At 32.5% G+C, this 14054-nt stretch overlaps 1 protein-coding gene across 1 annotated transcript in view; it reads right to left on the reverse strand.

Moving 5' to 3' along the window:
* Positions 1 to 14054, reverse strand: part of CNTNAP4 (contactin associated protein family member 4) — a gene marked incomplete at both ends in the record, with an annotated part of 249687 nt that overhangs the window by 153063 nt on the left and 82570 nt on the right. Inside the window, one exon of the mRNA XM_082075208.1 lies at positions 10190 to 10383. Coding sequence (XP_081931334.1) covers positions 10190 to 10383 — 194 coding nt within the window. The remainder of the gene's footprint in view (positions 1 to 10189; positions 10384 to 14054) is intronic.

The raw sequence follows: 14054 nt of genomic DNA on the forward strand, positions 1-14054 counted from the left end.
TATTCTCCTTGTATAATTAACCATTATAAACTCTGTCTTAGATGTACATTTAAGCTATCCTTGCCAATTTAAAAATGTACTTTAAGAACAGATTTTACCTTTTTCCCAAAAATGTCTCTGTATTCTAACAGTGTTTAGAATTTTATGCCTAGCCGTTATCTACAATTTTAACTACATAAACGAATGACAAGGCAGAGGTTATCCAGGTTTCCAGCAAATACTTAGACATGAGTTCAGAGTACAGTGTACTATTGCGAACTGAACAGCTCATGCAGGACCATACAGCAGGGTAGTAATTTCATGTCAGATCACACAGCACAAGAAATAAAAGGCATTTGTGTTGTGTTTGCACAACAGAATAGCTACAGAAGCATAATGGCAGATCTTACTCCTACAATAGCTTGGTACATGAACTAGGTCAAAAAGCAAACATGTATTTACTCCAGCAAAGGACAAAACAAAACCAACCAACCATCCCTGATTTAAAACATTAGTGATGCACAACTGTTCCTATTCGAACTGAAAACTACCATCCAACAATGTAAGAGAAAGTTATTAATCATGGTATCTCTTTTATAGAAATACAGATCCAGAGAAAGAGCAGAAACAGTTAAAGATTGGATTGAAACTGCCAAAATACTACAGAAAAAAATCAGATTGCTGTAAGTTGAAATAGGAATTTGGGCATCAAGTGTACTTTGGAGCTATCAGGTTCAAGCAAGTCAGCAACACTTAGATCCCAGAATTTCTATTTCTACTTTTAAGAATCTATAACTTCAATGTTTGAAAAGTTTTCCAAAGGAATTTTAAGTTTCTGAAAGGGAAATGTGAAGACAACACAAATAGAACTGTGCTGTAAAGATAACATACCATCATAATGGCATGACCATCACAATACCAGGATTAAGGCTATATATACTCAAAACAAACATGAGGTTTTCTCTGAAGTCCAATGACTGATGTTTTTTACAAAAAATAGGGCTTTCTCTTTGGTTAACTTTAAATTTTGGGGATTATACTATGTGTAAACCAAATATTAGTATAATAGAAAGATGTTTCCAAGCACATCAATTTCTGAAAGCATTTTTGCTACATCTAAGAGAGTGGCTGGGGTAAACAGAAGTTGAATGTGGGGTCTGCTACTATTTACTAGTTCAGATGTCCTTCAGCAGACCAAACACATCCTATTCTGTTTATGAAGATGAAATGTTTTCTTTGAAGACAGCTTGATTTCCCCAAGTTATCTGCAATGTGCACAATCTGTCTATTGTTGAAAATAAGGACAATATTTTCCGATCCATATTATAATTTTTTGCACTAATCATAAGTGATTTTCAGACAGGAATATGTGTTCAAGTACAAATTCTCATGTGAGTATGAGAACATGATCAATATTATATCAGAGAGGCAAAGAACTAAAACTTTTTTTTTTCTAGTTGTAGTACTTCCTACAGTATTTTCCACCAAGTGAATGTTGTAGTGTTAATGACTTTAAGATAACCCATGAGCAGAAACAACACATAATAACATCTACCACAGTGACTTAACTTCACAGAAAAACAGTATGCCACCATCACCATATTTAGATTAAATAAAAGTCTAAATAAAATAAATGCCTTAATGAAAAATAACTACTGATATTTATAAAACCACCTGTCTCTTCCAGGATTTGTGCATATTAGAAGTGCAAAGTCATGCTCAGGCTATTATAGCACAAACTCACTAACTAAACATGCAGAGAAAAGCAGTAGAAATGAACTAGCTACTTGCTGTTTCTCGTATACTACACAAATACAGCAAGTTGTAGTTGCTTTTCTGTTGCTTTTTCTAAAGATGGGCTTGATGTGTCAAATATCTCTCAGAAAAATATTTCTGATCAAGATTAGTCCCAGAGTTCAAATCTAGTGCTAAGTTAACAGTTTACAGGGGCAGCAGTCTTTAAAGTGAGAAAGTATCACCCTAACACATTAAAATTTGGTTCCCAAAACTCATGCTCATCTGAGCAACTTAATGACTGCAGTACTAACATGATCATTAAAACTAATCTGTGAATGTCTACTTCTACTAGAACATTTAATTCTCTTTGTTGTTGGACCTGCATATTTTGAAAGCGTCTTGCTGTCCTTAGCTAAATTTTGGTTTCTTTAACTGTGTGCATGTAACTTATTTTTTTTCACCCCACACGTGTGCTGCCATTTCTTTAATGTTTATCCAAGCAATTTATCTAGATTTCACTTAGAACATTGCACTATTAGGTGATGTTTCAATCTTCCTTTTAGTCTATATTAAATACTCTGGGACAAGTTAATCTTGATGCATGCGTTCATCTCTTCAGCTACTGTAAGTTATTTTATATAGAGCACTAACCATTGTGACTGCTAAATTAGTCTTATTAGATTGCTGTTTAAGTGTCTAAAAATCACAGTGTGGTCAAATCTCATTTTAAACAAAATTACATGTGGATATCCAAAAACTTAAAAGTTAAGTTCAGAAATGTTTATATTTTAGATAAATATAATAATGTTTTTGTCATAAATAGAAGCTTGTGCGTGCAACCAGTTTCACAAAAGCTTCACATCATAGACGGATGCATTTATTATTCCTTCCAAGATGCCTTGTAGCTCTGATTTTCTTCGTACTTTATTTTTCATTTTTTCCCTTCAAGCTCCTTTTATCCCAAGTTAAGAGTATTCTCCTTCAGTTTCTTCTGCCTCTTCCTACATCCCCCAGCACTTTTCTCCACTCAACTGTTTAACTTTCTGAGTTCTAACTACACAGTTGTAAGCTTCTTCCCCATGCAGTGAGCAAAACAATGTTTGAGTAATATTGCTTGACAACAGTCTTCCCATGCCTCCCTCAATTATAGACACGTAAGATTTATTTTTATATAAATTTTCTTGATTAGAATTTTTAACAGTCTGTTCTCCATGGTGGAATTTATCTTTGCATTTGTGAGTGTGCATGTACATAGACCGAAACATTGTTTTGGTTGGGAGGAATACAAAGATGTCAGGTTTTGTGTAATTTTATAGCATTGTATGAGGTAACCAATGAGTTATTCATGAAAATGTTATTCAATGTACTATTTCTGACAATTACAAAAGATAAGTGACTGCTGTGGAAACAAAGAGGAAGGGCAAGAAATCAGATGTTACTACAAATATTCAGAAGATTAACTGTACTGAGATGCCTAGATTTAATTTCCCCTTGAACTGTGCAGATGTTAAAACTGATCACTCATAATCTTCTTTAAATTAAATTCTTTTAATGATTTTCATATCTCATTTGTTTTCCCTACCCACAGTTTTCTAGTTTGTGGGGTAATGTAAACATATTCACCACAATGTCATGAAATTAGTATATTATTCTGGAAAATTAATTTCACATTCAGTACCTTGAACTTTTATTCAGGGAGCCCTGAACTTAACACTTATGGTCACTTAGTTGAGGAATTTAAACATATGATTGTGATCTATGTACATATTCAAAACAGCCCAGGATATGTTCGTGAATGGTAGCAATAATACAACAGTAAAAATCACAATGCGTCTTCAAAAGCATTATTCTACAAATAACTTGTAAATAGTAAATTCATTTATGTTAACCACACTCTTAACAGACAATTCTAAAGCAGAAAATGCAAACGTTCATTGAATAAATTATTAATTGCAAATTATGTACCTGTTTGTATTCTCCTCCTCACACCAAGAAATGTAACAGACTAAGCACACATTTCAGATGTCTGAATTCAAGTATCCAAGTCATTTTCATCGAAACTTATCTCTGTTATCTCAGATTGAATTTTGGATTCTTGTTTGGACCCATCTTGCATGCATTAAATGGAAGATAAGAATGCCCATTTCCAGTGCTCATCTCTTACACAGAAACATGTCCTGGCCCTCCCCCAAAACACACACAACAAAAAAGATCCCTTATGTTACATTAAGCTGTGAAATAAGTTAATTATGTTACACAAAATACAAAATTGTTTCCTTGTCATAACTATGTTCAGTAACAGAAAAACATTATTACGACAGACAGATAACACCACACAGACATGTGCCATTATATATACTGTCTAAAGGCCTCTGGAATAAAAAAAAAATAAATAAAAATAGTATTTTTTAAATGCATATACATATGGAACTATTTATGTCTGGTTCACTGTAATTATGATAATGGTGAAATAGGAATAAAAATATATCAATACAAGAAACTACAGAAGTTTATGTAATATTGTTCTTCATACTCTATGAAATGAAGTAACTTTCTATTTATCTCTATATTTATTTTACATGCAAACTTTCAAATGTGAAAGTCTTTCAATTATCATCTTAAACTGGCGTAACATAGATGATTTGTTTATGTGTGATTAAACTTCGAAGTCCCCTCTCTCACTTTCAGATCCTGAGAACCTTTAGTGTAATTCAACAACACCAGAAAATTTACTTCTGACCTGCATGGATTTTGATAATCACTAGTTTTCACTGTTCTCTTCTTGATTCCCATCTTTCTAGTCTGTGGCTCTTAGTTTTGTGAATTGTATTTGTATACTTATTGATTTGGATGCTAGTGATACCACGACAGCTCCTATTGCTCTAATAATGAACCTTCTGGAAATAGAACATTTCCAAGTCAAGACAGTTTGATGACAGTGATACATTTGGCAGTTTTGGGATACACATTCAGTTTTGTTTGGTTGGTTTTTTTTGTTTGTCTGGTTTTTGTTGTTGTTGTTGTTGGTTGGTTGTTTTGGTTTTTGTTTGTTTTTGGTTTGGTTTTTGTTTTTTTAATTATTATTTATTTAAAACACACACTCTGCATAGGATGTAGAGGATCTTTAATATACATAATGAAGTAAAACACAGTTTGCTTGTCTTTTATGCTATTATCCTTTACAAGCAAGAATTCAAAAATTAAAAGCTGCACATATATTTTTTTAATCACTTTAAACATATTGGTGCACTTTTGAGTTTTTACTCATAATTATGCAACCTGACAAACTCTTATGTTTTTCACTCTGACTATATTACAGACGGACTGAGGTCAGTTGCAGGTAAGTTGTTATATGTCCTTGCATTACATAGTTGAGTCAAGTTGGGAGTTTTTTGGTTGAAAATGCGAGACAAGTGAATGATGAATAAACTACAATAAGTATAGGCACACCAGAATCAACTGTGTGGAAGTCATAACCATCTGCTCTATTTTAATTCATAGGTAAAGAGGTTCTTTATTTTCTGTTAGAAGCAACAGAAAAAGTGACGTTCAGTCTATGTACTGAAGTCAGAACTTTTGGAATCTGTACTTAATGAAAATGTAGTGATGGAGTACTCATTTAAATTATCTTTGCCTTGGGATACTGAAAGAGTAGAAATTGGTTTGGTTCAAATAAGGAATCAATGGAAGTCCTGTAAAGTAACAGGCAGGTTTAGCATTTTATTTTTAGTATGAAACAGATAATGACCAAGAACAGTGACTGATTTTTCTCCAATGAGGAGCATAATAGCTTCTAGCAAACACATGAATTCCTGAGACTGAGGAAGAACCACCAACTTCAAGAAAACTGTGAAGCAACTCCACAGTCTTAAGTCATATAATGTGACTATCACAGAATACTTATTAATCAGTATTCCTTAATCGGGACTTTCCATAATGGTGAGTCATTTTACAGCATGGGAAGTTTCCGATAAACTCTTAACACTGCAAATCCTTGAAAGGCAAAGTTGGGAATACATGCAGCAATTCAGGCACAACAAATCACTCAACATTCATACATTTTTATTACATATCGTCAGAATAGTAACTGCTAAATGGAACTACTTCTATTCAAACTCACAATATGAGTAAATTATGATAGACTTCCAGCTTTAACTTCAACTAAGGTAAATAAAACGGAAAACAGACCTCAGAATTTAAATATACATGCAAACATACACAGACATAAACATGCTTCTACATTGCAAAGATTAGCCTTTTAAAGAGATGTTGTAAAAATGGTGAGAATTTTCCCAAAATTTAGCTAATATTATAGAAATATTTAATTCCACTGCTTTGCATAGACATTTTAGAAGAAATATTCAAAACAAATAAAACTGAAAATTGAATCATAATTATAGAATGGATAAATCATTATTCTCTCAGGGAAAAACAAAACAAAATGCAACAAAATACACTCCCACAAAAAAAATCCCAGACCCAACCAAACAAAAATCAAACAAAACACACACACACAGGAAAAATCAACAAACACAATACAGCAAAGCAAGAAAACAACAAAACCTAAGGCTGAGTTTCTGTGTATTTCTCTCCCTGTATCAAAGAAGAAATAGTCAACTTTTAATTGAAGACAAATTGTATTTCTTTTCTTCTTCAAAACTCCTGCTAATGAATGGCATTGTGATGCATTTCCCCATGAGCTTTGTCACTCATGCTTTCTCTGAAATTATCAGGCATGGGAAACTTGTCATTCAAACTGTAAATTCCTCTCCTTCTTCTCCGTATTGCTACTTTTTTTTTTTTTTTTAAATGATGGAGAATATAATCTGTTACTTTATTGCTCTCCCTTTTAAAGAAACATTTAATTAGTAATGTTAAGGAGAGAGTACACAGCATAAAAACATTTGTGATACAAAACTATGAAATTAGTTAAAGGTAAAGAATACATTAGTTAAAAGGATTAATATATGTAGCCCCAAATAGTTAAAATAAACTATCAGTTACAGTATGAGAGTCATCCTAGGTAAAATACAGGTGATGATATCTAGAATTCAAATTGCTAGGAAGAAGTAATTCAGTACCAATATTAAAGGCAATATTTAAAGATGTAAAAATTTTCTTAGCTCTTCTTGAACCAAACCTTAAGTTTACCATATATATACTATGATGCTTTACTGTATGCTGCCTGAAGTTTGAAAGAAAAAAAGTGAAAAGAATTTTCTGCTCCAGAGTGAAAATCTGGTAGCTTATCATATACACAGATTTGCAACCACTGTTCATTTTAGCAGTAAGAAGAAAAATAACTATGCAAAAGTTTGGGCTTGGGAGATTTGGCTTTACTGCATCTGACATTACACCATAAGGAATGGAAAAAAACAGAAATAGATTTAAGAACATACACATAAATACACACAATTCCTTGTTCAAACACATTTACATTTACGATAACATTAAAGTAAATCTAAAATTGATCTAAATTAATCTCTTTTCAAGATTAAACTAGTTCTTCTCAAAAATAAATATTTCTGTCTGAAGGTATGTATTTTGCCATTAATAACAAATATTGCACTTGAGACATCTTGACAAGAACTGTACCCATTTTTATAAATATGTTTATATTGATCCCAGGAATTTCTGCCTGAAAAATCTTACTGTAAGCATCAAGAACAATACATAAAATACTTATAGACAACTTTAGAAAAGATAGCAATAGTCACGTAACTGAGGAAATAAATAAAAATGAGTACAAATAGATTTTTTTTGTTGTACGAATAAAAAAAAAAACTACTGAAAAACTATATATAACTATACATATGAATACTTAATCTACAATGCAAGCAGTCCTAGTGACTGCAATGGAGTTAGTCTCCCAAAAGTATCTTTAGTAATTAAAGGATTTTAAACAATAGATAAAGAACTACATGAAAGGTAAACTCCTTACAGGTATGAGACAGCAAGTAAGGCATACATTTAAATTATCAGTAAACTGTCCATGAGATCAAGGTGTATTCCATGGGTAAAGACTACAGTCACCATAATTCCTTGTAAACCAATTCCTAATATTCAGACAGTCAAAAGAAATCATATTCAGCAGCCACAGAGAGGAGATTTAAATCACCTGACTTCGGAATATCTACATCAAAACACAGCACCAATAGACAATGGAGCATTTTATAGACAGGGGAGGGGTAAGACACTTGTGTATCATTCATTTCAACCTACCGAAGACATCGCAGGTCAGAAGAACCAGTCTTAGAAAATACTTCCCTTTCCAGTGAATAAAAATAAAGTTTTTATAACTACGTCATTTGCATATACTTAGATAGTCCTCTTTGCATCCCAGTTGTTATAAAAATTTTACAGTGAGTGAAAAAATTCTGATCAGCTCCACTGAAGACAGGAGCTTCAGAACCTTGAGTTAAGATAAGCCATAAGATGACAAAGACAATTCAAAATTAACTCTTGAAAAGGAAAATAAAAAGTAGGAAACTGTGAAATTGTACAGAATATCTTTTCTACTTAAGTTTAGATGAGTGGTTACGAAGGGCGAATCTTTGAATCTTTACATACAGTGAAGAATTCTGAAGCACTTCTATCAGCACAGGGCCCTAAAAGCTGGGCATCTTCTGTCTTTCTAATGCATGGTATTAGTAAAAAAAAAAAAAAAAAAAAAAAAAAAGTAAAAATATTACTTCTTGTAAGCAATCTTGTAATATGGTAATGACTCAATTAGAAAGGTAGAAATAACACTGTGTGGATCATAAAATGTGGGATGTTTTGGCTGAAATAAACTAGGACACTTCATTTAAGAACACTTAACATAAACAGATAACAGTCGGAGAAAATCTATAAAATAAATAGAGATTTAAGACTTTCATTCCAAGACTGCATCTATGCATTACTTTAGAAAAGAGAAAATATATTCCCCTAGAAGCAGAAATCCTAAATAAAGATACATAAAAAATATCAATAGACTTTCCTTGAATTTGATGGTTTACATCACTGCCTGCAAGCCATACCTTCAATCTGCATTGCTATCATTAAAATAATATTTTCTATTAAGATAATGGAATTGAAGCTTTACTTTTCCCCTCCTACAGATTTAAATACCTCCTTACCCCTATGCCTGCATCAGCATTTAACAATATTTTGGAACTTTTGTTTTATATTTTAATAGTGGCAATATTCAAGAAATAACTATATCACTGTTTGCAATACCAATATGAGATTTCAAAAGAGCCTTCATTGAAGACATCAAGCAGCTCTACCACTCAGATTTATTTTATCAGTCTGTCTGAAGATGGGCAAAGACAATATTATTGCAGCTTATGCTCATTTAACATTTGGAGGATTGTTTTTCTTTTCTCACTCCCACAGCCATATGGATTAGAAAATCATTTATTTCTCTCTGTTATGAAAACATAATCTTAAACAGAAGTAATGCAGCAAATTCAAAAAGAAGGATAATTATGCAACAAGTAAGCCGCTGCATAATCTCATTATACCATAGATAGCGTTTGACAATGAGAGTGACAGGAACATTTTGAATTAAAAGTCAACAAAATTAAAATGCATAAATGAAATACATTTTAACATAATGTTTAACTGCATCAAGAAACAACTGAAGCTTAAAGCTTAGTGAAATTTAAAAATGAATCAGCTCTTTGTATAGACAGAATCATACAAATAACTTGACAGTATAAAATCATAGGCAAGTGTCAATATTCCTCCTTTAGTCAAAGCTGCTATTATTGAGAACAAGGAAAGATGTAGCCCTGGTCTAGAGCTGTATCATTCAATTTTTCTTGTGGATTTTGGACCTGTCGTCTAGTACTGCATGTCCTTCACTCTTAATAAAAATCCATGTGAATAAAAGGTGATGAGCATAGCAAGGCTTATTAATATTAACTACAAAGCTAGCAGAAGATAAATGGGTTGGAACATCAGAAACTAGACTCTGAATTAGATGATGAAATTAAATACTGCTTAATACTTATTAGTTTTTTAAATAAACTGTGGTTGTGTTTGTTTGTTTGTTTTTTTCCTGGTTATGATTTTTATTTCTTTGTGTTGCTTATTTTTACCATCTGATTAAATGTTCCAGAAAAAAAAAAAAATTAAGTATTTTTTTTCCTAATTAAAAATCCAAGTTTAGCCCACAGAGATTAATACTTTGGGAAAATAACTTTACTGTATCTAGCAAAACAAAAGAGATTTTGTGGTACATTTTTCATCCTCATAATAGCTCCCCGAGACTTAATGAGATAATGTTAAGCCTAGGTTTTGGATGTTTTCTTGATTTTTACCGCTTTCCATGTTGTGAAAAGCTAAATTACTTTGTATATTTGATTATCTAAACACTTACAGTGGCATTCTTTATATTCCACTGCTTTGCTTGTATTTCCAACAATGTACAGCACAAGTATTTTAAGTCTTCTGCAGAAACTTAATTCTAATTATTGAAATAACATACCCAAATGCTTTCTTCTTGACGATACTGCTTCCAGTTTCGTCCACTATCACTAAACATCAGAAGGTAGCTTGTTACCCAGTCGGAGCTCCCGTAACCACCTTGAGTAGCAACAGCAGTAATCTCAGTTCTTTCACCAAGATCAATTTGAAGCCATTGATATTTACTGGACACAAGTGGAGACCAGCCACCAGCACCTTAAAAAGAATGAAAAAGGTTGAAATATGTTCCTGAAAGAAGCAAATTAACACAAAACTTGTATGTGCAAAAATCAATTAATCCATTTGAGCAATGAAGTCTAATGAAACATGTCCTTGTTCAAGGCAGGAGTTTGAAACTAGATGATCTTTAAAGGTCCTTTCTGATCCAAATAGTCCTAATCCAAGATTTAGTTGCACCAAAGCAGTGTTGATATAATTTAACAATTATTTGAAAAGTTGATACAGATTAAATGATATATGTAACCAATTATAACTATTAAATCTATGGATTTATTAACTCCTGTTTTCTGTCTCTGTCTTACAAAATTAATTCTACATGTCTAATTATCCAATTAGACAAAGCTCTTAGAGTAAAAACCTAGAATGCTGTTTATTTGTTTTTTATATATATATATCAATTTCATTTTATATAGACTAGAAGATCTCCTGAGGTCCTGTTTAACCTGGATCATTTTGCATGATTTGGTTGTGTGACATCTGGATATACAGATTTGTATATAAAGCAGTAAAGCACAGTTAAATGATAAATGTACCTGTGTCTCTTAAAGCAACCAACTAATTTGTAGGCAAAACAGTAACAAAGAGTTAGTTATACACATGCAGTTTCAATCAGGAGATAGGCCAGTTTGCAAAGATAAAGTTTAACCTTTAATGTATAGCTATATATAAAGCTCCTACAATATTTATCTAATCAGGAAGACATATTGAAATTAAGAAAGACATATCAATTCAGTTCTCTCTTGTCTTCCTTGGTTTACCTTTATTTACTCAGATCAGCCTACTGCTTTGTCTGTAAAGTTGGATGGAAAAGACCAAGGATATTTTGCAAATAAAAGAAAAAATGTTTTGTGAAAATATTTTGCAAAATTTGCTAATATTCAGACACATTTATCACCTAATACATTAGTAAATGGAGTGATAACAAACAATAAAAAAATCCATTTTGTAAGCATAGATTTGGACCTAATTCAGGCAAAGTCACAAAATGTAAGAGGCACCTTGAAAAGTTCTTAAAGCGTACAAACACAGAACAAGAAGAACAGATATATCTAGTTCCTACAACAATCAATAAACATTGTGTTATGTGGAAATAGAAAACTGCGATCCAATCTTATGCTTGTATAGCTTCAAGATGCATAACATTTCATAAATAAAGCATCACATATGGTTTAATTCTGTTCAGGGTCATGAGTCAAGTTCTTGACATTACCTCCCTTAGGGAAAAAATAAAAGAAAAAAAGAATTATTACTTAGGGATTTAAAACTGCCATTTAAAAATAAAATGGTGGGTTATCTTATACTTGTTCATAAGCCAGAAAAAGTGAGGTTCATTCTACAGAGCCAGGTAAGTAGAAACTGCTGAGAGAAATCCATAAAGCCCCACATATGTAACAATTCCTTTGTCCACACATTCATGAACTAATTAAAATGTAACAGATTTAAATCTATGGCTGGACTTAAAGACTGTGTAGGAGTTTTTTTGTTGGTTTTTTTGACTCTTTATCTAAATCAGTAATTAGAACGTCATGTAAATACTTGGAGATGTTTTGCATTAACTCACATTGAGTTTCTCTTTTTATTAATTTCTTCATAAGAGGAGACATTAGATCCAAAATATATCTATACCACTTTCTACACATGAATTTTCTGTTGTTTTTTATGAACCTGTTTGCCATGGAAACTGTACCTGAGTAGGGATTTGAATTTTCACTTAATCATAATTAGTCATATGATTATTTGGCAAGGTAATTTAAAACCAGTTACAGTTAATCCCACTGTGACATAAAGACAACCATTGTATCTTACTCATACTCTTTTCCAACATCTTTAAAACGTTTCAAAAAAACAAAACAGTTCTGAAGGAATATCCACATCACATAACTCAAAAAAACCCAATGTTTGCATATATAAGTTGACAAAATGGGCAAGAATTAGCAGTTTCTGGAAACATATTCCTTAAAAATTTGAACTGTCTCTAATAATTGTGAGTTCTGACACATAATAGACACAACTGACCACATCTAACAGAAGAAATATAGATCCGTTTCTGAAAATGAAGAACAAGAAGTAAAAAAAAAAGAGGATCTGCCAAAGTAAGGTATTCAGTGAAAATAAGTATAAAGTAAAAATGGTGTTCTGCAGTGAAAGGAGGCAGATGTAATTACATAGACTTTCTCCTGTCAATCTGTTTTCATCGGAAGTGTGTGTTTGTGGATAAAGGTTAGTCATTTAAACTAAATTTCCCCCTTGGTGTATTTTACTTCCCAAATCCACAGGTTAAATCAAATTAAATAAAAACGGATTTAGAAAAGTCTGTTGTTAACTCCTATTGTCTGAATTAACCAACTGGTTATTTATTACATTGAGAACATAAAATAACTCAGTATAACAGTGAAAACACGCCCACTTCCTAATACAGCCAAGGACAAGCTCATTTACCTTCACTTACATTTTCTTTTTGAAAAAGGTATCACTAAGTGAAAAAGTGTTTATTTCTTTAAAATAAAAGATTAAACTTTTGTTCCATGTTTATTTTCAATTTCTTGTGCTGTAATAGTCCATTATTCTTTAAGAAAAATCTATTCTAGCAGTACTTCCAAGTACTCATCAACAACATAAACCCACAAAGACATTTAGAGAGTTTGCAAATTTTGCTAATATATATATGCATATATATATATATATAAAGAATTAAAAGGACATCAGATACATTATTTTGTGCTGAAGGTAAGACCATGTGAGTGTCCTTTCCAGACTGGTCATTGGTCTCCCACCCAGAAGCTTTTGGTTTCTCTATGTCTTTTCATGATTTTGTTTTCACTGATCTTTCTAAAACAACATTAATGCTCTCCAGGCACTGCCCTGCCCAGTCTCTCATGAGACCTCCAACTATGATCTCAGGACCCCATTTTGACTCAGTCAGCCTGTCCTGCTCTCTGACATACACCTTCAATGTTTCCACTTAGTTCTGAAGTGAAAGAGCCTTACTACACAACTCCTCACCAAATGCGTTATATGATATTACACCTTACATCAACAACATATTTCTAATAACGTATTTGTTACTGCAAAGCCAAGATTGCAAAACAGACCAAACCACAAGTTTATTCTCTGAGAAGGTGCCACCAAGATCTCAATGTTTTCTCAAGCAGCCCTCTCGGAGAAATTTGTCTCATTCAGTCTCTACCCTGAAAGCAGGTACACGCATAACATGCATATTTCCAGGTAAAAGGTCTAAAATTCTACAAGGTCTAAAAATTATTAATGCAATATAAAATGACAGTGAATTTAAGACAATCTCTAAACTACTTGTAAAAATTCCTTATCCTTCTTTTAGGTAAATGCAGTTCTTCATGAAGGTCTCCTCTTTCCTATTGAGAAATTTCGCCCTTGAAATTTCCATATAGTAACTTTCCTTTGCACTACACTTGCCTTCACACAGCCTTCCCTGCTATATCTCACCTCCTCCCACCTATACTGGTAGCATTTACTCAGCGCCAACAGGTCTTAAGGAAAATATCGCATACAACATAACAGGAAGCTTTTCTCCCTGCAAGGAAGGTAATAGGGAAGTATTCAGGGTTGCTGGGTCACTTGATTAGACAGGGCATCATGATACTCCTTACAACCCAACAGCCTTGACAGCC

The sequence above is a fragment of the Streptopelia decaocto genome (assembly GCF_964273445.1).
Source record: "Streptopelia decaocto genome assembly, chromosome: Z".
NCBI classification, from domain to species: domain Eukaryota; kingdom Metazoa; phylum Chordata; class Aves; order Columbiformes; family Columbidae; genus Streptopelia; species Streptopelia decaocto.